Here is a 25,425-nt window from a genome sequence, read left to right on the forward strand (position 1 = left end):
AGCTGCATACTCAGCTGGGGAGAATTAAGTGACCTGGGTTCATCTGTGGGGTGAAAGATAGGGAAGATTAACTCCAGTTGCTTGAATTGCTTTTCTTCCCTGTTATTATGATGGTTACTAATAAATGATAGTAATGTTCAGATTCAGCAGCTGTGTCTTACCAGTTAGATCTTATGTACATTAGACTATGTAGAAAATGTTAATACCATAGAATGTCTTTCTGTATATTGTTTAATATGTAAAGAAATATTCAAGTAAGAAAAATCACAGAAAACTTGGCCGAAGTGTTTCTACACCTACATATTGCCTTTCATGGCCAAAGACCTTCAGACATTTGTGTGTTACCCTGCCCCTGTTTCCAGCGTGGTGGGGGGGGTGGGTCCTGGCAGCCATGTTTTCACCAAGTGGCCCCGCCTCCCTGATCACAACTGATTGGCCTAGAGGTGGACAAGCTGAGCCAATCATAACCTTCAGTGTGGTTTAATTGGAACATGAAGATGCTGGAGGTTTAAATTAGATGTTCCTACGAGAGGGGGGATGAGAAGTGGCCATTTAGCGACCTGCTCCACCCCGGCGAGGAGAGGGGGGTACGCAGGGAGAGAGAGACAGTCAAGCACACAGAGGAGAAAGGTAAGGCAGAGGGAGGGAGGGAAGGAGAGAGATTGGAAAGACTTTTGATGTTTTTCAGTTCCTGTTTCTTTGGGAAGCTTGGATGTACTTCTTGATCCAAGGTTTTTTGAGACAGATTTATATCCTTAAAATAAACCCCACCTCGTTCCTAAGTTAGAGTGGTTTTCTGTTACTTCCAATTAAAAGGCCTGTATAGAACACCCAGCTTTGCTAGAATCAGCATTTACCACATTTCTTTCCATGGTCTGGGGGTGCGGGTTTTTGGTCTTGTCATTTCTGACTGCCTGGGTGCTGTGGTAGATGTGCTTTTGGCAGTATCACAAGGATACTGACCTCCCACACTGGCCATTTAAGAGGTGGGTGTGTGGCTTTAGTCACACTCTTCACACTGGGTGTGGTTGGGTGATCTGCACAGAAATGCTGCTTCACACTCATGTGATGGGTTCTGGTGGGAGTGTCAGGGAGGCTTTTTATAGAACTGACACCGAGCAGGCTGACCAGACAGGGACTAGAATTGAGGAGATTCAGGATTGTCCCTGGGAGGGAGAGCTCGGGGCAGAGAGGGACTTTTTGGTACAAAAACACCAAATAGTAGATATGGAAGGAACCCTATGCAGAGTCCAGCTCTATCTCTTTGTCTAGATGAGAATCTTGTTGCCCAGGGAGGCTGATTGATTTGCCCTGGAGTGGAGCCTGGACTCCCCACCTCCAGCACAGTGTTCTTTCCCCATCCCCATTCTGCCACTAGCACTTTCTTAATGAAAAGAGTATTTAGATTCCTGTGTAAAGGAGGAAAAAAATTCTCTGTCCTCTGAGTGTCTCCAGCTGGGCCTGGAATTAAAATGATATAAGCAGATTAACAGGTGAAATGCATACACATTTTATTAAATTTTTTCATGTACATGGAGGGCTTCACAAGAGAATGAGGACCCAAAGAAGTGACCAGAACAGAAAGCTTTTATACCTTTTAGATAAGGAGATGAGGGGCACCGGGGTGGCTCAGTCAGTTAAGCATCTGACTCTTGATTTCGGCTCAGGTCGTGATCTCATGGTTTGTGAGTTCGAGCCCCACATTGGGCTCTTCTCTGATGGCGCAGAGCCTGCTTGCAATTCTCTCTCTCCCCCTCTATCTCTGCCCCTCCCTTCCTCATGTTCTACTCTCTCTCTCTTAAAATAAATAAAACATTAAAAAAAATTTTTTTAAGGGAAATGATGATACATTTGAGAACAAATGACAAGGCAAAGGGGTTTGGGTTGGGGGCAGTAAATTGTAGGGCAGTTCCTAAGAGATATATCGGTGAGGGAAGCTAGTGGAAGATGAGTTATTTTAGTATATTTGTAGAGGTCCATTTCGGTGATGATTCCAAGTCTCTGGTGATAAGGATGTGCTTCTCTTCCTGATATAAAGAGGGCACCTCTCTCATGGAAGCTTGTGTAGAAAAGGGGAGGCCAGAGCATTCATGCATCTGCTGTTTCTTAAGTGCTTTCAGTTCCAAATAAACAATATGCCAAAGTGGTATCTTTGGGGTGGCATGTTCTGAACTCCTTCCCTGGGCTCTTCTCTTATGCATTGTATTTGGAATATACATAAGAAAGTACTAATATGACATATATGGCTAAGGATTTTTATGGCCCTTGTAATGAAATTAGATATTTATTTTATTTTTAAGGCAAATTGAAGAAAAATATGAGTCCCTAGGTAATGAGAATGAGTTTTTTTTTCCCAGTAGATTTGTATGTATGCTGTTTGTCTAACTTCAACCCAAGCTGTCTTAGCCTGTGTTTGTGCTCACAGCACATAAGCCATGTAACATGCCAGGGTCACCTGAACTTATTTCACATGGGTAGAAACATGATGAAATCTAAGTTTTGTCTTTGTGTCACAGGACCCCATTGATGACACCTAAGATTTCCACACTTCTTAAAACTTTTCTCCCTTGACCCTTAAATATTCCTTGTGAGGTTATGAACAACTGCTGTGTTCGTGTCATGCCTGTGATGTCTGTCCTGGTTCACACCATTTGATCTCTTGACTAGCCTACTGCAGGGCCTTTCTGGCTTCTGGGGGAACACCTCTACTTCATTGGCCCCCAAAGACTGTCTCTAGAATTCCTTTTTTTATTTTGCACAGTTTTTTTCCCCAGATTTGCACCCATTTCTGTTTCTTTTGAAAACAGCACTTGGATTTTCTGTTGAGGACTCACTCCCCCTTCAGTGAATAGAGTTTGGGTTGGGCTGATGCATGGGCACTACATTGCCCTGGCCCTGGCATTTATGATGGTAATGGGCGATCTAGATTATCCAGTAAGTTTCAGCCACCAGACTCTTGAAGAGAAACCCTCTTGTCTCACAGAAGGCCCTAAGCCGCTGGGATGTAAATCATAAGCTGTTGATGACTAACTTTGCTACAGCGTGGAGAGAATCCCCTTGAGAAAGGAGTCAAGAAGGGGAAGGTAGTGCTGAGAGATGATATCATTTATTCTTTGGCACCAGCTGAGCCTGAAGCCAGATGTACCTCTTTTCTTTCCAGTTGAGTGAACCAATACATTCTGTTTCACTGAAGCCAATTTGAATTGGGTTTCAGTCACTAGCAACCTAAAGCGTGCTGGCTAATGAATGGGCGGATTGCTCTTGTCCTTAAAAGGTAATCATGCTTTCCTATTACATGCAGAATGTATGTCATAAATCCAACCTCCTTTTAGTTTCAAGGCTTTTTATGATCTTCCCCCATTTTAGCCTTTGCTTCCCACTCTCTTGCCATCCAGCTGACACTTCCGTTGTGGTGCTGTAGCTAGCATTTGTTGACGTACCTTACATTTTTACACCTCACTTTTTGTCTCTGCTGCTCCTACCCTCACCCCGTCTGGAATGCTTTTACCCACATGGTGAGATCCTATTTATTCCTCAAAACCACACTCAAATGTTCCCTTCATTAGAAAGCCTTTTCTGGTCCCTTAGTCAGAATTAATTTTTGGCGCCTTTCTATTTTCTCCACTCTTTACATATACCCCTATTACAACACGTCACAGCCTGCCTTGCCTCTCTAGTTAAGAGGTCATCTTTGCATCCTCGTCTTTGCTCCCAAGCCTATAACAGAGCAGGTGGCCATTGGTTATGATGCTCCCTCACGGGTTTTCCTGACAGTCAAGTGTGACTGTGCCTGCTCCGTCCACCAGATGGTGCTTGACTTATTTTTGTTTCCTGGGTGATCCCAGGAGGGCGGAATGCCAGGCACACAGCGGATGCTGAATAAAGGTCTGATAGATATGATGGACTTGGTCTCACTTTGAAATGCTCTTACATGTTTATCAGTGATTTTCATGTAGATTTTGGTGATACTGAACCAATTTGAAAGTCCAGTTTCAGTGAAGGGCCATAATGGCTGGTAAGAGAGTGGCAGCTCCCAGCCTGGACTGACTTCCCTCTTTAGAGTTTCCATTTGGTTTGATGATTGCTGTTGAACTTGTATCTTTGAATAAACTGGAAGGTAGGAGGGAGAGAATGAGAAGAAAAATGTGGGAATGCCACTTTATAAAACATAGTTCAGTGGGAGCTCCCCTTCTTTCCTCCTCCTCTTCCCTCCTCCTCTCCCCTCCTCCTTCCCCTCCCCCTCTGCTCCCTCCTCCGCCCTCCTCCTCCCTCTCCCTCTCCCCCTCTTCCTCCTCCTCCTCTTCCTCTTCTTCCTCCTTGCTAGGGTACTTGAGCACAGCTCTAAGATCCATGAAAAAACAAGCTTATATTTAAAAAGTGAGGTATCTACATATGTATGTAAAACATGCATGGGTATTAGTTATGTCTTTGTATTTATATGTATATGTCAAACTTTTTGGTCTACAGGTTCCCCAACAAGGCTGAAAGTAACAGACTTTATAGACATAGATTGTTCTTGGATTAGTGGATGCAGCTGCTGTTTACAAATCCTGGTGATGTTTATGACTCTGCTGTTTTTAGATTCAACTAGCATTGCCAAGCAGCTACTCTGTGCCAGGCACTGTGCTAAGTTCATTCACATATATTAATTCTTTTGTCTTTTTTAATCCTTAAAACAACTCTGAAATCTATTAGTTATCTATTGCTACACAATAAATTACTCTAAAACTTTGTGGCTTAAAACCGAAACATTTATTATCTCATGGCCTCCGTATCAGGAATCCAGGCATGGCTTAGCTGAGTCCTCTGGCCCTGGATCTCTCATAAGACTTGACTTGAAAAGACACTTTTCCCAGCTCATTTATGTGGTTGGTGGCAGAATTCACTTCGTTTCTTACCGTGGGCCAGAGGCCTCCCTGGATTCCTTGCCATGTAGATCTCTCCAGAGAATGGCTCACAACATGGTGGGTGGCTTCATCAAACTGAAAAGGTGGGAAAGAGCAAGCTAGAAATGCCAGTATGATGAAACTCATAGGCTTTTAGAACCCAATCTTGAAAGTGATGTTGCATCATCTTTGCTATGTTTTATTTGTTAGAAGCAACTCACTAGACCCAGTTCATACTCATGGGGAAAGAATCCCACAAGGGTGTAACATCAGGAGTCAGAGATCATAGGGGACCATACTGGAGGTCTACCTACCACAGATAGTTTAATTCCCATTTTACAGATGAGAAAATTGAGATGCCATTAGAAAAAACAAAGATGATATATACATACACATATATGGATTGATGAAAATTCATGTCTTTGGGTAGTATTTCTCAGGTGCAGATTGGTACATATTTTCAGCCTTCTTATTGCTTTGACATTCCCTACCAACCCACAGAATCTGCCTCTGTGTCCTATAGAACCTTGTTATGCAAAGTGTGGTTTGGGGACCAAAAGCATCGGCTTCCCCTGGAAGCTTGTTGGAGAGACAGAACCCCAGGCCCTGTCCTACACTATGGAATCAGAATATGTATCCCTAGTGATTTATGTGCACGTTAGGAGACACGCTGCTCTAGAAGGTCTCTTTTCTAGATTCTCTGATGACTTCAGGGGTTCCTGTGTTTGTCTGTCTGTTGGCACTGCTAGTTGCTTGCCCTTCGGCAGCAGTGGGGAATATTACAATCTACCTCTGCACTATTTCAAAACCAGAGGAAATGAAGGCTCCTTGTCATCTATTATCTTATATAAACAACAAGGTAAGAGTAATAATGGGTCTTTCTCAATAATCTAAGACAGAACGGGAGCCATGGGCATGCATTGTCACAGACAGCAGACAAAAGTGAAAGTTGGCATTTGACTCTAGAGTGAACCATAGCAAACCTGTCCAGCAAATGAACCTCCCTAAATTATATTTTATTTAGGCAATCTAGATGAATCTCCAAAATATCATACTATGTGAACAAAAGACCACATATTGCATGATTCCATTTATATGCAGTTCTAGAAAAGGCAAAACTATAGTGACAGAAAGCATTTCAGTGAAGACATGGGAAGAAATTTACTACATGCAGGCCTGAGGGAGCTTTTTGGTGATGGGGCCGTGCTGGATCTTGCCTGTGGTGATAGATGGATATATGGGTGTGTACGTGTGTCAAACTTATCACACGATACATTTAAGTGGCTGAATTGTATTTTATATAAATTAACTTTCCATAAAGTTCACGGGGAGGGGGAAAGTGAATAGGAGTTAGTGGCCTTGTCAATTGGTTCCAGGCCCTCTAACTTTCCTTAGGCCCAGACAGAACCCACGGATAATGTACACTGATTAGATTAACTGGTCAGAGAAGGATGTTGTTTAAAAGATTTCCTTGGTATCTGATGTTGACATAGAGTGGAAATTATTTCTCCTTTGAAGTCATACTGGGAGGATGTCATATTTATAAAGTCATTAAGATTTCCATCATTTACTTCTAGAAGTCATTCCAAGGATGATTCCTTAGAACTTTTGATTTCTTGAGATTCTTCAGCCTTCCTTGAAAAGGAGCATGGAAACGATGGCTTTTGTTTATTGAGCAAAGACTCCAGACATTCCAGTTAATGCTTCACTTTCATTATTTATTTAAAAACATTTTTTTAATGTTTGTTTATTTTTGAGAGAGAGAGACAAACAGAGCAAGAACAGGGGAGGGACAAAGAGAGAGGGAGACACAGAATCTGAAGCAGGCTCCAGGCTCTGAGCTGTCAGCACAGAGCCTGATGTGGGCTCTAACTCATGAACTGCGAGATCATGACCTGAGCCAAAGTCAGTCACTTAACTGATTGAGCCGCCCAGACACCCCTCACTTTCACGATTTCATTTAATCTGCAGAGCAGTTCTGTGAAAGAGGTACCACTCTCTACCCAGTTTATGGAGGAGAGAGCTGAAGATTAGCAAGATTAGACAACTCTTTCAGGTGGACAGTTTGTACTGAATTTGGAATGATCAAATGCCAGAGCCACTGATCTACCCTCTTTCCTGCCTCACCTACTCTGAACTGCTACTGTGGCATCTGGCTGACTTTAAAGTGGATTATCCCCCAGTTACTGGCTTATGGTCCACTCTGCATCCACAGCCACACACACTCACCCTGGCTTTCCACTAGGGTATCTCAAGTCTCAGACTCCTTTAAATCTGTATAGATTAAAGGAGTCAAACTCCTCTACCAGTTGAAAACCTACAGAATGTGCTTTGCCATGATAAACAATTACTGCCTAAGCAAGGAGTTGCTTCAAAATTGAGAAATTAGTGGGGCACTGGGGTGGCTCAGTCAGTTAAGCGGCTGACTCTTGATTTCAGCTCAGGTCACGATCTCACAGTTCATGAGTTTGAGCCCTGCATCAGGCTCCATGCTGACAGTGTGGAGCCTGCTTGGATTCTCTCTCCCACTCCCTCTCCCTCTTCTTCTCCCTCTCCCTCCCCGCCCCCGCCCTTCCCTGCCTCTCTCTCCTCCCCTCTCTCTAAATAAATAAATAAACATAAAAAAATTTAAAAATACTGTGAAATTGTCTTTTGTGGTTTCTAGAGCCATGGATTGGGGAAAGAGAGCCAGGGAGAACTCAGGGATTTGGCAGTGGTTTGTGGCCACAGGATTTTCCCAGTGGAGACCCTGGTAATTTTGTAGAACAGGTGTTTGGCGATGATACAAAGAAAGGCATGGGGTGGGGGTGCTAGGGACCAGTATGGCTTTGGCTGCCATATGCATCCGGTAATGGGAGGTTCTGTTCAGCCACAACCCCGCATGTGGCTGGAAATGGTGGGGGTCATGGTGGGCACATCTCTGAAGAGAATAGGGACCCATTTTAACACTTAAGTGTAATCAGAAGAATTCTGAGTTTGATTCTCTGCATATAAAACTTGTCAGAGGGCTGGCCACCCACTACGAGATACAGAGGGGCTGCAGGTAAATTTATGTTCCTTTTTACGTCCCTGTCTCCATCACATCCTCCAAATTGAATGACCGGTGCATTATAAACCCAGACTCAGAGCCCAGCTCCCAGAAGGAAAACGTCATACCAAAGCCACAGGCAGTGAGATTTAATTTGTACTAATGAGTGAATGCATAGAAAAAATTCTGGCACTCCCCGAGAAGTGAAAATGAGGTGCTTTGCACCTCCAAGGGGGACCTCATGTGTGAGCTAGAGAGCTCAGTGTAGAAGATTTGCAGAGCTGACAAGAGCTGGCCCGGGCAAGGCATCCCTTACTGACTAAACAGACAGCATGCTTGGAGGCCTCTCTTCTCTAAAAGCATTATCATTTTAGGGGATGGATCAGGCTGGCATTAGTGTACCAAAGATCACAATCAGGTAGGGTTGAGTAAGACAGGAAACTTTGACACGGTCATTTGTATGCCAGAAAGTTCTGACAACAGCTTGGCCGTCACTCCTTGACAACTGCTGACTTCACGGGATTTTTTTCCCTTAGAGAAACAAAATTTTCTGAGCTTTTAGTGAGGCTTGATGTAAGCTAAAGGATATGATTATCGTGTAGACTGTATTGTTTTCCCAAAATTAAAATACTATTTTTCCCTTTTTAAAAAATTCAAAAATATAGCATCAAGCTTCCCAAAACCCAAGAGAAAAAAAAAATAAATGTAGGGTAAAAAAAAATCACGATTGACAGTTTGGTGTGAATATATTCTCCCAGCCTTTTAATGTTGCTATAAGCCTACATTTTTACTTGAATATGACTGTACCGCAACACTGGCCTGGTAACCACCTTGTTTCACTCAATTATGTCAGATCTACGTGGATGTTAATACATTTTCATCTACCTTATCTTTTCAGGGGTTTCATTGTACTCCATTGTATGAATGTGATTTAATTAACCAATCTCCTATTAAGGGACTGTTAGGCCATTTCCAATTTTGGGTTGTATTATAAAGAATATTGGTAACTGGTTTTGTCTGTAAGTCTTTGCACACTTGTCCGATAGTTTCTAAAGGATAAATTCTTGGATGTGAACTTGCTGGGTAGGAGAATAGATATCCTCTTTGTCTGTTGTTTTTTTAATTTGATTTATTGGGGCTCCTGGGTGGCTCAGTCAGTTAACCCTCTTACTCTTGATTTCAGCTTAGGTCGTGATCTCATAGCTCCTGAGATCAAGCCCCACATCGGGCTCCCCGCTGTCTTTGCCCATACCCAGCTCACTCTCCTGTGTGTGAGTCAGGGAGGAGATGAGCGAGAGAGAGAGAGAGAGAGAGAGAGAGAGAGAATCCCAAGCAGGCTCCACACTCGGCATGGAGCATCTAGATCATGATTGAAAGATCACGACCTGAGCTGATATCAAGAGTCAGATGCTTGGGGCGCCTGGGTGGTGCAGTCGGTTAAGCGTCCAACTCTTGATCTGGGCTCAGGTCATGATCTCACAGTTTGTGAGTTCAAGCCCTGCAGCGGGCTCTCACTGATGTTGCAGAGCCTGCTTGGAATTCTGTCTCTACTTCTCTCTGACCCTATCCCGTTTGTGCGCTCTCTCTCTTTCTCCAAAAAAAAAAAAAAAAAAGTCAGATGCTCAACAGACTGAGCCACCCCAATATCTTCTTAATTTTGATAAAATGTGACAAAATGCCATGCATAAATTTTATCAACTTGCTCTGTTTTCAACAGTGTGCTAGAGTATTCTTTCTTCCAAATTATCACCAACTCTCAGTATTACCAATCTTTCCTAATCTGATGGTGAAAAGACACTTAAATTATCTTAATTTGCATTTGCTTCATCAGCAGTGATTTGGGGTTCTTGTCATATGGTTATTGGCCACATGTATTTTTTTGGTGAATTCAACATTTTCTGATAAGGTATTCATTTTTTACTTATTGAATTATTACAGCTTTTTATATATTAAGTATATTAGCACTTCGTCACATATTTTGCATTCAATTAAGTCTTTTTGGTAACAGTAGAAAGCATCAAACAGGTTTACTTACATAAACTCTGTCTGCTCCTCCAAAAAGAAACCCCCACAAAACTGATGATTGTCGACACTCTATTAATTTCCTAGGGATGTCATAACAAAATATCACACACTGAGTGACTCAAAACAGTAGAAATTTATTCTTTCACAGTTCTAGAGGCTAGACATCTGAAAGTGTTGGCAGGGCCATGCTCCCTTACAAGCTTCTAGGGTGGGACCCTTCCTTGCTTCTTCCGGCATCTGGTACCCCAGGTGTCCGTTGGCTGGTAGACACTATAATCTCTACCTCTATCACATTCTTTTTCCTTTTGAGTATGCCAGACATATTGAATCAGGGCTCACCATCATGACCTCACCTTAACTCTATTACATCTATAGAACCTAATTCAAATAAAATTACATTTACAGGGACCAAGGGTGAGGACTTCATCTTTTTGGGAGGACACAATTTGACCCACAAGATACAACCATTATGAGGTGTCTGCTATTGCCAGCAAACTATAAACCCTTTAAGGACTGAGGCTGGGTCGAATTTGTTATACATTCTAATCCCCAGTCCTCAGCACACAGTCTAGTAGGGCGGTGGGCACTCCATAAAGATTTTTTTTTCTTTCTTCTTTTTTTAATGTTTATTTATTTATTCTGAGAGAGAGAGAGAGAGGGAGAGACAGCAAGGGGGGGAAGGGCAGAGAGAAAATCCCAAGCAGGCTCCATGCTATCAGCACAGAGCCCAATGCGGGGCTTGAACTCGAACTGTGAGACCATGACCTGAGCCCGTGTCAGAAGTGAGACTGACTGAGCCAGCCAGGCACCATACTCCATAAAGATTTGTTAAGGAATCTGACTTTCAGGAATATCTGGACTTTCAGACATTAAAAGACGCATACAGAGAATATAAGGCGTCGATTCTTTATTTTGAATTTACATTCAACGATTGTAATTGAAATGCAAATACAAGTGGGGAGAGCTGGACTGTCCAGAAGAGGAAATATCTCTTGACTTTCTGAATGAGCACCTTTGCCAAGGTGTGTGCTTTAGGCTCCCCTGGCATCTGTCCTAAATATGAGTCCTTGCAAATATGCAGACAAGCACACAGATAAGAACCAGATTAATTGACCAGAATTATTAGGTTGGGTAAAACAGATATAAGATGGCAGAGTCCTTAAAAATCCAAGAACTTTTTTCTTCATGTTGTAAAATATAACTGACAATTTATTTCATAGCCATGGCAAATAGAGCCTGGTTTGCCAAATGCCAGAACTTGCTCCAGAAATATACTTTCTAAATTATTTTTTGGCCCATATCAAAAAAATAATTTCCATTTACCTAGGATTCCCAGCCTCCAAATTATCCCACAGAATTCCCATATCTAACCTTTCTTTAATTTTTTTTTATGTTTATTTATTTTTGAGGGACAGAGGGAGACAGAGCACAAGTGGGGGAGGGGCAGAGAGAGAAAGACAGAATGTGAAGCAGGCTCCAAGCTCTGAGCTGTCAGCACAGAGCCCAACGCGGGGCTCAAACTCACAAACCGCAAGATCATGAACTGGGCCGAAGTTGGATGCCCAACCGACTGAGCCACCCAGGCGCCCTTCTAGTCTTTCTTTAAAAAATGATTCATCTCCTATACATATATATAGTTAATAAAGTTACCTTTTTAAAAGTCAAGAGTCTTCTCTAGGAATTTCTATATTTTATCTACGAGGTCTCCACTCCCTCATACTTTCACTAAAGGTAGTTAAATGGGGTCATATGGGGCTAGGTGTCGAACATCTGCTTTGCTCTCCTTTTAGTGGCCATTGTTCCAGTCCTCAATCAATGGGCCAGTGTTTTACGTCCAAATGTACAGCCACAGAAATGAGGTATTTTAATTAGAACATAAACAGCATTTTGATCTGGGCACTTTATCTGAACTCATACAGATGGAGTCCAAATGCAAAATTGAGCATCAAAGCCATTATTCAGATCTGTACAGCGCCAGCTTCACAGGCTTGTGACCTGTGCAGTGACTCATGGTCAGAACTTCCTGTGCTTGGTTTCATGCTCTGCTGTTGCTATCTTGAACTTCTTAATAATTTTTGAATGGCAGGCCCCACATTTTCATTTTGTACTGGGCTCTGCAAATCATGTATCCAGTCCTGGACATACATAAAAGCTGCTTTTACCCGAATCATCTGACCTGTAATCTCTGTTTTCATCTGGCAGTGAAGACAGAGTTGTGGGTAGTTCCCCCAAATCTTCTCCCAGGAGGAGATGACCCGAACTCTACAACGTTTTCAAAGGTCTAAAAGCTGTGGGTCATGTGATTCACTGTAAATAATGAATGGAAGAGGCACACAAAAGTAATTTTTATCTGTAAGTCTAAAGAGTTAAAGTTCTACCTTCACTGAAATACAGAACAATCAGGCCCAATGTGATGTGTGTCAGCATAACAAAAGAACTTGTCCATCTGAAAATAGGTATGCCTATGTGCCAGCAAGCTAAATATAAATACATTCCTCTAACTCTTCTATCAAGACGATTATTTCAGCAATTCAAATAAAAAGCAGAATCTGTGCAAGGCCCAGCTCAGCTATGTTTTATAAGAATGATGACTACATCTTCTGAATTAGAAAGCATCATCCTTCCTGTTCTTGTTCAGAAGAATGGTGGGGAATAGTTGTAAAAATGTCATACAACATCTACCTTCCATCAATGCATTCATTAATGCGTTGCAGGGCATGGTCTTCTGTACCAGGGGATGGAGTAGTTTTGAAAGAACGAGCTGTCAAGGAAGAGTTCTTTCTAGACACCTTATGAAGCAGGGGAAAGGCTCAGCCGGCAAGGAAGCAGTGTTACCCATACCTTCAAAGGCCTTTTGCATATACAAAAAAAAAAAAAAAAGTTCAGACTACACCAAAGGTATCTATTTAGAAAAATTTTAACTTAAATACCTATTTATATCTGATTGTGTTTAAACATAGACATGGTTAACAGTTATTTCTAGGTAAAGTATTAACTCTAGGTAATTTAGAAATATTTTATAAATAATTTAACGATCTTTCTCTAAGGTTAAACAACATTTCCAATAAATAGCAAGCTATTTAGGAGAGAACATGATTTTTAAAGAAACCATTTCAGTTTTTAGGAAATCTGAAGAATGTGTCAGAGTTTAAAAGTCCTTTAAACTGAGAGATGAACAGGGCAAGTAGGTTCTTGCTAATATGAAATACTGTTCAGATACCAAATACCTTCTTCCATTAAAAAAAAAGAATAAAAATTCTTAGACCAAAATGTAAAATTAAGGCATGTGAAAACAAATCCATATTTCCTAGAATGTCCTCTTTAATAATATACTTTAAAAAAAAAACTCCACCAAACATTTTTACAAATAAGTACATAAAATTCCAGTAACCCTAGGGGAGAAATTGCTTTTCAACTAAGTTTTGAATTCTAGGGTAGATGCATTCTTGAGGACTTCACAACTTGGGTAAAGAGTTGTGGGAGGGTAACAGTTAAGGAAGAAGGGAGGCAGGGAGGAGGATGTAAAGGTGAAAAATGAGTCCCTTTAGTTTCTTCCTGTTTCCATGCTGGAGAAGGCTGTAGTAGCTGGAATTGGCAATCTGCTCTTGCGCAGAGTTGAGATGAATGGTCTCCTCTCTGTTCTTCCTCTTCGTAACCCTGAAGCAGACCAGCAGAGAAGTGCCAGGGCACAAAGGTTCAGATTTTCCATTGTATGTTTGTGCATCTCAGCTGTACACTGTACAAGAACCTAATTACAAAAGACACTGAAAAGACCAACTCGCCTTCCTTTGCTTTTAGCAAATCGCTAGCATCTACAGACATGGAGGGGGATGTTTGGAAGTGTCCTTTAGGGAATGAGACAGAGGTTACAACGATTACGTCTTTTTCTCTAAAGAGGTTGAGGAGCACAAGAATGACCCAAATTGAGAGTATACGCAGATGAAAAGAGATGTCACCAATTATTCCCAATTTCCAGAGACACTCGATAATAAGACAGTCAAACCAGCAGGCACAATGAAGAAATAGTTTGTTTAAACTTAGAATGTTCTCCAACATCACTGAAGCAAATGACGAAAAACAAACCTGCATACAAGCCTAAAACTGAACATTATTTAAACAAACCGACATGCCAGTATTTTTCTCCAGTAAAGGGTTCCGCCAGCAACAGAGCTGCATTTCTGAAGTGCCAGCTTTCATAATGTCCTGTCCATCAGTCCAAGTTCAATGATGGACATGCTGACTTAAAGCTTTAGAACACTAACTTGTTTTTAATTCTAGCCCAAAGAATTAGGCTGAATGTTTCTCCCCTTGTTTGATGCCCAGAACAAGATGCAGGAACCAGTTAAACTGCACGGTCCATCCTTTGTCTCTACACACTTCGATCTGATCAAGAAAATACTTCTTAGCATCCTCCTCACTTTTCCCCACTGTTAGGGCATCCCGAATATATTCAATATCTTCTTTGCTTGTTAACTGGGGCATTCCCGTCATCAGCATCATGGAGAACAGGATGATCAGCAGGTTTGTGTGATGACGAAGGGCGAGGTAAGCCTTAACGCAGACGTCCTGGATGGAGGGAAAGAAAGTACAGTTATGTTGATGAGGTAACTAAGTAGGGTGATGACTGCCCAGGGATCCTGGAATTTACATAGCATTATCCTGTCCATGAGAGGAAGCTATCACCAACAGGGCAGATCCTCTTTCTCAGATGGAGGGTTTGATGAGAACATATGCTATTTCCATACCCTAGGAAGCACATTAGTGTAATCGCCCATGTCCAGGGTGTGCTCGGGGAAAACTGGTTGATACGGTACATTTCATCTTTTTTCTTACTCTACCTTTTACATCAGTTTCTCTCCTAGGAAACTGAAGGTAGAAATTTCTGTACTCTCTTTAAAGAAATGAGTCAGTTTTTGAACACCATACTGGGATCACTGAGCTTCATGTAAGCATACATGTTTGCCAAGGGCTAATGGAATCCAGAGAAATGATGGAAATGTGGCGTTTGAGGTTTTGTTTTCATCTTTATTTTACAATTTGGCCTATTCTAAGAAAACCAATGTATTAGCGTTTCACTGATGCTCCAAACTGTTGAAAAAACTTGGGAATTGTAATACAAATTCTTTTTTTTAAGTTTATTTAAAAACTTAAATAAAAGCAGGGTAGGGGCAGAGGGATGGAGAGACACAATTCTAAGCAGGCTCTGTGCCATCAGCACACAGCCTGATGCAGGGCTTGAACTTACAAACTGTGAGATCTTGACCTGAGCCGAGATCAAGAGTCAGATGCTTAACCGACTACGCCACCCGGGAGCCCCTACACACATTCTGAATACTGAGCGAGAGGGCTTTAAAAATGCTTTGGCGTGGGGCGCCTGGGTGGCGCAGTCGGTTAAGCATCCTACTTCGTCTCAGGTCATGATCTCGTGGTTCATGGGTTCGAGTCCCGCGTTGGGCTCTGTGCTGACCACGCAGAACCTGGAGCCTGCTTTGGATTCTGTGTCTCCCTCTCTCTCTGCTCCTCCCCCATTCATGCTCTGTATCTCAAAAATAAATAAAAGTTAAAAAAATTAAAAAAAAATGCTTTGCCTGGCGCATTCTCCAAAAGCCTTTGAGCAAGGTGCCACAGGTGAGTTAAGTCCACTTATTAAGCAAGGCATGCTTATTTCAATCATATTGTGCCAAAGTAAAGAAGAAAGTGCAAGGTTCTCAATTTTACAACACGAGGACAGCCCAACCTTAATGTTGTAACTTGGCAAAGATGGTGTGTTGAAGAAAACTGAAGTTAATGATTACAGATATGAATACTTCAAAAAAATCTGGATATAAGGATATAAATGTGATTTCACACCATAAGGCATAAAAACAGAGCATAAATATGAAAAAATATGCAACCTCATTTGTAATCAAAGAAATGTAAGGGAATGAGATGGAAACATTCACCTATCCAGCTGGAAAATCTTAAAAAAAATTTTTTTTGAAGAATAATACCCAATGTTCACATTTCATAGGCCGATGGTAGGTGGGAATAGGTATAATTTTACTAGCAGACAATTTGATAACATGCATCAAAAGCTTTAGAATGCTAATAAATGTTAGAGAAGTTCATTGCGGTGATGGTTACGTGACTGATGCATTTGTCAAAATTCAAAGAACTGTACCCACAAAAAGGCCCAGTTCTGCTGTAGGTGAATAATGCCTCAATAAACTGGACTTTAAAAAAATGCCTATGTCCTTGTACCCAGCAATTTTCATGCTAGAAATTTACCTTTAAAAACTTGGATAATTTTGCAGTGACCAATACATAAGAATATTTGTTAGAATGTTTAAAAATGCAAGAACTTGAAGGTAACCTAAATATCCTACAGTTGGGTACTGATGAAAGTACCTACAACTGCCTGCTCTGTAACTGCTAGAATGATACCGTGAAAGAATATTGAACAAGCATGTGAAAGTGTCTGAGTTAAAAAGCAGGCATAAAACAACAGCATAGGTGGCATCAGCCCATGTTGGCAAACGAACACAAAATATTTACATGGAAAAAAGATTGGAAGTCTACAGGCCAAAATGTTAAGATAGTGAGTTTTCTTTTTTTTTTTAAGTTTTTAAATTTACGTGTTGAGAGAGAAAGAGAGAGAGAGTAAGGGAGGGGCAGAGAGAGAGAGAGTCCCAAGCAGGCTCCTCACTGTCAGTGCAGAGCCCAATGCAGGGCTCGAACTCATGAACTGTGAGATCATGGCTTGAGCAGAAACCAAGAGTCAGATGCTTAACCGACTGAGCCACCCAGGCACTCCTCCTTTTTGCTTTTACATTATCTTGTGTGTGTCATTTGCACGTGGCAGGATAACGGCAATGGTCATGGTAGTCATGCCTATATCATTCTGTGTGTCAAGGCTGGACCATGAACGCATCACCCTGTCTAAGTAGAAAAACCCATGGACTGATCTGGCATTAAATGAGACCATATATATAAAAAATGCCTGGCACAGAGACTGGCACATAGCAAGTGTTCAATAAGTGTTAGTCCTCTCCTTTCCCTGCCTGGAGGGTAGATCACTTTTACCTGCTTTCTGCTTACTTGTCAGGGAGCTGGACACTCCCAGACTCAAAAGACTGGGCTCTTCCTACTGTGGATCCAGTGCATTAGTGTTCTTGCATCCTTAATGACTTTACTTATGTCCGGAAATCATTATCTTTTGCTCCTCCATTGGAATGACCAAAGTCACTCTCATTTCTTGGTGATTACACAGGCAAAGGGCAGACTTCACCCCGGGCAACTGGCTTATTAATTTGTTAGCTCACACAATTTTCACAAGGGCAGAGATGGGGATGCCTTTTGATTTTGAATTAGAGTACATTCTGATTTTTAATTATTTTCTATCCTTCTGTACACTGGGGGCTTCAGGCACAAGCCTTGCTTTCTGAGCTCACTGTGTGGTCAAACTCCTTAACAGAAAATTTTTGAGAAGGGAAATTGACCTGCGGCCAAGCTATTCTAACACCAATCCGTAGGTGCTCCGGTGCATATTTGTTCAGCAGCAACCCACGGATTCACTCATCACTGTAGCACACAGGGACATGGTAAAGGAAGACAAATGTCTTGTGTCAGTCTCAAAGGCCATCTCCTCTATATAAAGCATTTCTGCTGGTTCGAATTTATTCAGTTCTGATATTTACACACAAGGGTCACTTCTGTGAGAAAGAACTTTCCTCCCCCCAGATTTTCATGCCCTATGCTGGTCAGACACAATGTGTAAATTCTGACTGGCAGTGCAGGCTTAGAGATTTAATTAGAGATTTATTCTCTTTTTCTTAGAGATAGTACAGAGCCATGGTAAGAACTGCAGGTTCACACCTTGCTGCCTGGGTTCAAATGTTGGCTTTATTACCGACAAGCTGTTTGTCATTGGAAAAATCACTTAACCTCTCTGGACCCCAGTTTCCTCATCTGTAGAATAAGAAGAATAATAACAATACCCGTTTCATATGGTTGTGGTGAGATTTCAGTGCTATGTATGTGGTCGGCAATTATTATTAATAGTATGAGAAGTTGCATTATTGAACGCGCACTTCTCAATGCGGAGGTGGGTGGGAAGTAGGAAGCCAGCACCCTGGCTGTGTGTGCAGATGGTTCTCTTGCCCCAGGGGCACAGCTGGGTGCTTGCTCCACCCCCTCAAGCCCCAGAAGTTTCATTTCTGCCCTTTGTGCTCAGCCACAGGGTGTCTGAAAAAACCCTGACCATGCTGCCTTGGGGCCGGAGGCCTGTGGTTTGGGGGACTGAGGATGTGGCCTGGGGACCTGGGGGGGTGTGGAAGCACAGAACACAGAAGTGACTGGCTGGGGAAGCAGAGTTTTTCCCTTCTGCCAGGCCTGCCTGGCACTGACCTCAAACATCCTCATTCTGTCCTTCTCAGCTGCCTGGGGAAGGCTTTATAATATTGAGTGGAGAAGAAGGGGCAAAGGTAGAACCTGATTTCAGGGATTTGGTGTAATGTACTTGTTAATGGATGTGAATGTGGGGAACACTGAAATGTTGTTAGCTGGAATGGTATACGTGAGTAGCTGATCAAGTGATTGAGCCTAGATAGTATATCAGCTCTTAATTTCATAGTTGATTCAAATGCCTTGATTAGAGCATCTAGTACCACAAGAGAGGATTGTTTTTACAAAGCTACCACTCCCATAAGTCTTGGGAACAAAGGACTTCATGATCATTTCGGGGTCCAAACTTGGAGTTGATTTGTTAACCGGCCCAACGTAGTTCACTAAACTGAAAACTTTCTATACACAGTCTCCTAATTTCTTCTTAACTGCCAGTGAGTTCTGGCTGCCTCAGACTGCTCAGGGTCATAAGGAATGGGCCTACTTTTTCTTAAAACAAACTCCTCTATTTTCATCTAGAGAACAAAGTGGAAGTGAAATATTACTGTCCATCTTGACACAAATGAGGAAGTAGCCCCAGGACTACAAAACAGGAACTCCGGGGCCCAGAGAAGAGAGAGAAGAAAACTCACAAATAGCCGTCAATGAAAAGCAACGTCCTCACCCACTGACTTTTCCTAAATATTAATGCTGCCGCTGTCTGCTGGAGGAAGGAGACGGTGGAGAGAAATGGTATTTCTGTCAAAGAGGATTTTATTTTTGTTTTGTATAAAAATTAATGAATTGGCCAAGCAATGCCTTTAGAAGTTATTTTGGCAAAACAGAGAGTCACCGATTAGCTGAGCTCATAAGGCAGGAGGAAGCACTTTCCGAGAAATCTGAAAGAAGAGTGTGTCTGACGCTTGGCTGTGTGTTTGCTGAGTTTGAATTAGGATTCTTATCCCTAAGGACCTCTTAAGAATGATTCTCAGACTAGTTCTGTCTAGCAGGGAAAGGGCGGTATTGCCCTCTTCTCAGATACTTGGAAGCTCATTAGAAACCTAAAGGTTACAATTAGGTCGTTCTGCTTTAGTCACATATTCTAAATGGATTGTATGTAGGGGTGTGTGTGTGTGTGTGTGTGTGTGTGTGTGTGTGTATGCGCGTGCACGCACTAGCCTGTTCTGAAAAAGATTGAGGGTGGATTACCTGGATACACAAAAGTCTAAATAACATTAATTAGAATTGGGTAGAAAAAGGAAAGGAATGACAAAGGAAAAGATCACAGTGGATTTCGAACAGAGACCAGTTTAACGCCATACATCACAAATGCTATTTACTTGCTATGGGTGGTCTTCAAATATATCTGTAGCCAAAAGGAAAATCAAATCCATTATTTAACCAATGCTCAGAAGAGTTCTTTTAAAATGTTAGGAGAAACACAGCTTTTCTAGAGATTATGACCTGACAGAGATTTCACAAGAGGATCTCTATAAAGAGTACACTTTTGGTAACATGGTAACACCCTCGGTAATATTCTTCAGGTAGACAAAACACTTCTCTAAAAGAAACTAAACACTGAAAGAAGATACAGTTGGAAGCTTATTCTCCATAAATGTTTAAAAGTCACAGGGGTCTAGTATCTTAGACACTGAGTGACCCTGCATGCTGGTAGATTAACACATCAGTCCAATTCAAGGCCATCTTTCAAGTCTGCGTCTGGGGCAGGTACCTCACCAGGGGATTCAAACGCCTACAAATGGCTGATGCTGGACCCTTCTCTGACAGTATCTTCCAACAGATAGTACAGTACTGAGCATCTTCATGCCTGGCTAGAAGGCTGAGCTTGACCTTGTTAGTGGTCCTGGGTGCAGGTCCTGAGAGTGAATCCTTTATCAATTCAGTGTATTGTGGGCAGTTTGACAGATAAACTTGTCATCTCCCTGTTGACCTATAGTAGGCCTCTATTACAGTCATTTGTGGTTAACCAATTGAGCTCTAAATGACTTCTTTGCTTTGCTCTCTAACCCCCCTAATCCAGCCCTTGCACTGCTTCAAATGGAATGCAGATCTCCTTTCTTGACCCAAACTCCAGGACACATTCACATCAATACCTGTGTTCCAACCATATCAAACAACTGTACTTTTTGTTCTTAAATACTGATACTAAATACGCACTTCATGCCCTTGCTAATGTTATTCTTTCTACTTGGGTGTTCCTCCCCTCCCTGTATCTGCCTAACAAATGGAACTGATCTTATCAAGGGCTGATGAGAACCCTTCACTGGCAGTCCCTTTCCATCCCCCAGGGCAGGATTGCTCCCCCTGCAAACCACTTTTGCAATCCTTAGAACAAAGCTCTGTGTGTGTGTGTGTGTGTGTGTGTGTGTGTGTGTGTGTGTCTTCTGCAGTGTGTCAGGGCTGTGCTCCTGGCCACCTGTGCCCAGAACAGAGTCTGGAACACTGTTGGGCATCTGCAAACACACGATGAAGAAATGCTAAGATTCAATGCTTTAAAATCAGGATGAATCTGTGAACAAGTCATATTGGAAGGCTATTCAACTGTAAAGACATCTTGCCTTGCTCCAGCAGGACTTGGGCCTTCTCTGGGCCTGGCACAGGCCTGAAATGTAGCAGGTAGTTAAGAAGTGTGTGTTGAAATGGTATGCTATCTTGGATATGGAAGAACAGGGCCTGGGGACTATAACAGGATGGAGCAGGAGGCTGAGAAAGCCCAGCCTGGAAGGTTACAAGTATAGATAGCTACTGGTGTAGACCAGTGCAGGGTTACCACACAAGGGCAGTCAGAGAATAGGGATGGGAAATAATGGGGAGGGGGCCACAGTCCTCAGAAGTGGTCAGATGGTCAGGTCCCTGTGGCCCGGGAGGTCCCTGTGGCTGGGGTGAAGGAGACTGCTTGCATTTCCAACAAGGCAAGTGTCAGGAGGGAGCAGGACCCCAGTCCTAGAGGTGGATTAACTGAGGCAGAAGTAGTTAAAAGACCCTGGGATCCAAGATGAGAGCAAGATGGCAGCAGAGATAGACTTTGAATAAAGGTTTCCTAACAGCCCAGGTCAGGACACTGCATGGAGACTGGGCACAGGGCTGAGCCTGCAGGTGAAGGCTCCGGGGTACGCCCTGGGGTGGGGACAGCTCAGCCAGCGGTGGGCACCAGGCAGGGCCTGATAAAGCTGCACCCGAGACTAAAATAACACAACGAATAGGTCCCAGACTACTCTCCTATAAAATGTTTCTTAAGAGTGACATCTAGGGGCAAATGCCTTCCTTTTAAGTATGCTCATCAAGCTGCCTGCTTTATGTCGATGTACCTGTGAAGGTGTTATTGGGCTCCCCTGGTTTCTTCAGCTGTATTGAACATACATTTGCTTAGTGCCTACTGTGTCCAAAGAACATCTTCAAAATACTTGTTTATATACTAGGCCAAGTTGTTCACACTCCTTGGAAACTGTTCCATATTGAAAGTACACTATAGGTATATACTGTGTGTCCTGTTCTCTTGGCATGAGCTACTGATCCAATCGGGGAAAAATATGTATATTTATATTGTTAAGGAACTCTCCACAAAAATGTAAACAGGCACCATGTGATGTGACACTTACATTTTCATATAATTAAAAAAAATTTTTTTAACACTTATTTTTGAGACAGAGAGAGACAGAGTGTGAGTGGGGGAAGGGCAGAGAGAGAGGGAGACACAGAATCTGAAGCAGGCTCCAGGCTCTGAGCCATCAGCACAGAGCCTGACGCAGGGTTCAAACCCACAAGCTGTGAGATCATGACCTGAGCCAAAGTTGGATGCCCAGCCAACTGAGCCACCCACCCAGGCACCCCACATTTTTGTATAATTTAATAAAATGTTAGATTTCATGGGTGCCTGGGTGACTCAGTTGGTTAAGAGTCTGACTCCTTGATTTTGGCTCAGGTAGTGATCTCATCATTGTGAGACTGAGCCCCATGTCAGGCTCTGCACTGCATGGAGCCTGCTTAAGTTTCTCTCTCTCTTTCTCTCTGCCCCTCTCCAGCTTGCACATATTCTCTCTCTCAAAACAAATAAACATTTAAAAAAACACATCAGATTTCATAACTAGGATTACTTCCTCTTCTGATGTGTAGATATTTAACCTGTATCTTGAAGGCTTATTAACATATGTGTGGCAGGAGCTTGTCAATCTATGCCTGAGTTGATATTTCATAAACTCACAGAATACAATGTATTATGGAGAAGGAGGAAATCCAAGGAGGTCGCCTGGCCTCATCCAGCCACTAACCAATTCCAGAACTGTCCCCCTCCCCCCCTCCCAACCTTCTCTCCTCCACTCAGCAAATAACCACTGAGCGCTCACTAGGTCTCAGGCCCCTGATGAGGGAGTCAGGTCAGGTGTGGTCCTGCTGCACAGACTCATACATATAATGATATGCTGTCATAGGTGCTGTGAAGGCAACATGCAGGGGCTGAGGCAAAGGATAACTCGAGGGACCTCATTGGGGGTCTGCTCTGAGGAATGACATTGAGGCTGAGATCTGAGGGTGTTCCAGGGAGAAGGCAGGAATGGGGAGGATGTGGAGGAAAGCCACTGTGACCTTGACCAAATGCGAGACTGTGGGGAGAGCCTTGTAGGGAAAGCTTAGTTAGATTTTAGTCAAAGTGAGGTGAGAAGCCACTGAACAGTTTATAGGGAGTCACACTGTATCTGTAAAGTTCCATTTTTAACCAAATTCTGGTTAATTTATAACCTTGTATAATACCAAATAATAGAATGAGGGAAAAACACTAAAATGTTGACAGTTATTTCTGGAAGGCGGGATAATGGGTTCTTAATATCCTTCTGATATTTTTAATATTTTGTTGGCTTTTTAAAAAGAAACACATACTACTTTTAAAATTAGAAACGAAGCCCCCACATTCCTATATAAAAATAAAGGGGAAGGCAAATTTCATTTGCTAATGATATAAATGTATTTGCATGTAATCTATGTTCTAAAACCGTTTAGTGACATTTAAAGCAAAGTGGTTCTAAAATAAATTATTGGGGTAAAATATTGTTTTCTCTTTTCACTCTTCAGTAAGGGAGAGAGTTTTCAAAAGAGAATGTATCTATCAACATCGTCACCACTGAAATGTACATGTTTAGCACCTGGTGTATAGGACCGTGCTCCGCAGGCTAACAGATATTCCTGGACTCAAGTAGTGAGTACGCCTTGGTTTTATGTCTTTTTGTCTGATTACAGCTTACTCCTGAAGTCTGCCCTATTCTAGAAATAATTTATTAATATGGTCCGGGGCTAAACTGAGTATTTTGGAAAAAAGAAAGGAGTGGGATAAAACAGTGCCTTCCTCTTTCATTTTCTGGCCTTCTGTCCACCAGCCAAGAGCTAGATATATTTTTAAATCTTTGTGGGGAAGGCTCACCTCACCCTTAACAAAAAGTGGGTCAGCTTTTATCCACCCTCCCTAACAGGTTATTTAAATGTGATGCATGCATTAAATAACCTTCCCATTCAAAATTAGCGGTTCACTGGAAATGAGGACACCTTTGATTTAAAATGTAAATATATACAACATTTCCCAGCCTGCCTAAAAGTGGCAGTTTTAGTATACAAGATCCTACGTTGCTATTTAGAGGGTTTAGAGATGTACTCCCAGAGCCTGAAGGATGTCATCTCAAAAAGGGAACATAAAACTAAAAAACAGAAAAACATCCGGAAGGCTTAGTAGTGTGTTTAAAAAAAAAAAATTGTCACAAGGTCTGAGTCAAATGACGAAAAACCTGCTGCTCATCTTTATCAAGCTGGAAACTTTAGAAAGCCTGTGTCTGTATAATTGTACACATAGATGTATATATGTCCACTGTTTTTCCTGTTGTCCGGTGGGGGGGTGGGGGCAGACAAGGGCGCAGGTTGGGGGGTGGGGGCAAGCAGGCAGAGCTTGGACCCCCGCGTGCTCTTTAACCAGAACAATGCTACTACTTTCTTGTGTTTCATATGTTGCTGTTGGACTTGAGATCTCATTTCTAAGAGGGCTTCTCAACTTAAAAGTTTTCAAAGTTGGAAGACCCTTTGTGATGTATGTGACATCGGAAGCTACTGTGTATTAAATTTTTGCTGTGGTCTAGGCACTGGGGGAAGCATTCTACACATTTCATTCAAATAATCCCTTTAAAAAATCCCTTAAAAAAAAAAAGAGGTTCTAGTGATTTTAAGAAAGCAGCTTTGGTCACAGGGATGGAGAACTGGTCCCAGACCAACAGGTTGGCACAAAGGCGCCTTGCAAAGGTTTCATGCTTGGAGTGGAAGCTGCCTGGGGCCGGGAGCAACGTCTCCTTGGCCTCCCACATCCCAAATCTTTTCATTAAAGAATATTTTGAAACTTAACAACAAAGAAGATTACAGGAAGAAGTGCTGCTGGGATTTTAGGGGTGGCACGGGCACTCTGGGTGGTCATTCTGGGGAGCGATGCTGACAAAAAGGAAGAGAAGGCACAGAAAGCAGGAGAGCCTGCCAGCGAGGGCGGATGCCTTTGTGCCTGCCTCTCCTGGTGGCAGGATTGCCGCTGTGCTTGAAGCTAGGTAGATGAACCCCCTCCTCTGCAGGAGAATTGAGTGTCCCCCACTTCTTTAAATGGTAAAATTCTTCCAGGTTATTATTATTATTTTTGGAACCATTTTTCTGTTCCAGGAAGTTGTCAACATATGTGATTTTTAACTTTAAAGAAAAACAGGACTGAAATGTGTCAAATCCCTGGAAATAGTCTGAAACCCAGTTGAGTTTACCCAGAAACACACACTAAAAAATCCTAAGACCATCTGGCCCCAAAGATCTCAGTTTCTCTGACAAGGCTCCTAGAACTGTGGGGGCTGGGGGACGGGTAAGTCCTCTAATCAAATCGAAATTAGCCGGGAGAACAAACAAGAACAGGCAGGTTTCAAAACAATACATACATCCTAGTTCCTGTTCCACGCAATTTCAAGGCCCAGGCCATGTCCCAAGGATAACAGGGAACTCAAGAAGAGACTCTGAAAAAAGGCTTGTTCCTGACCTAATTGCAAGCCACACCGGGTTTAAGACAGGCCTAAAGTGGGGAGGGCGGGGGGGGGGGGGGCGGTG

General features: G+C 42.4%; 1 protein-coding gene and 1 long non-coding RNA gene across 5 annotated transcripts in view; one reads left to right on the top strand and one right to left on the bottom strand.

The window, feature by feature from the left end:
- The first annotated feature begins 439 nt into the window (after positions 1-439).
- LOC132679853 (uncharacterized) overlaps positions 440-25,425 on the top strand; it is a 28,592-nt gene continuing 3,606 nt past the window's right edge. Inside the window, exons 1-3 of one of the 2 annotated variants that reach the window (XR_013554027.2) lie at positions 440-630; positions 18,841-19,053; positions 23,386-23,509. This is a non-coding gene — a long non-coding RNA (uncharacterized LOC132679853). The remainder of the gene's footprint in view (positions 631-18,840; positions 19,054-23,385; positions 23,510-25,425) is intronic. The other variant, XR_013554028.2, reaches the window with a different exon arrangement.
- Positions 13,243-25,425, bottom strand: part of PIK3CG (phosphatidylinositol-4,5-bisphosphate 3-kinase catalytic subunit gamma) — a 33,346-nt gene continuing 21,163 nt past the window's right edge. For all 3 annotated transcript variants that reach the window (XM_060633769.3, XM_060633768.3, XM_060633770.3), the window contains exon 11: positions 13,243-14,505. In XM_060633769.3, coding sequence (XP_060489752.1) covers positions 14,227-14,505 — 279 coding nt within the window. In that variant the 3' untranslated portion in view covers positions 13,243-14,226. The remainder of the gene's footprint in view (positions 14,506-25,425) is intronic.

The sequence above is a fragment of the Panthera onca genome, chromosome A2 (assembly GCF_046562875.1).
Source record: "Panthera onca isolate mPanOnc1 chromosome A2, mPanOnc1 haplotype 2, whole genome shotgun sequence".
NCBI lineage: Eukaryota > Metazoa > Chordata > Mammalia > Carnivora > Felidae > Panthera > Panthera onca.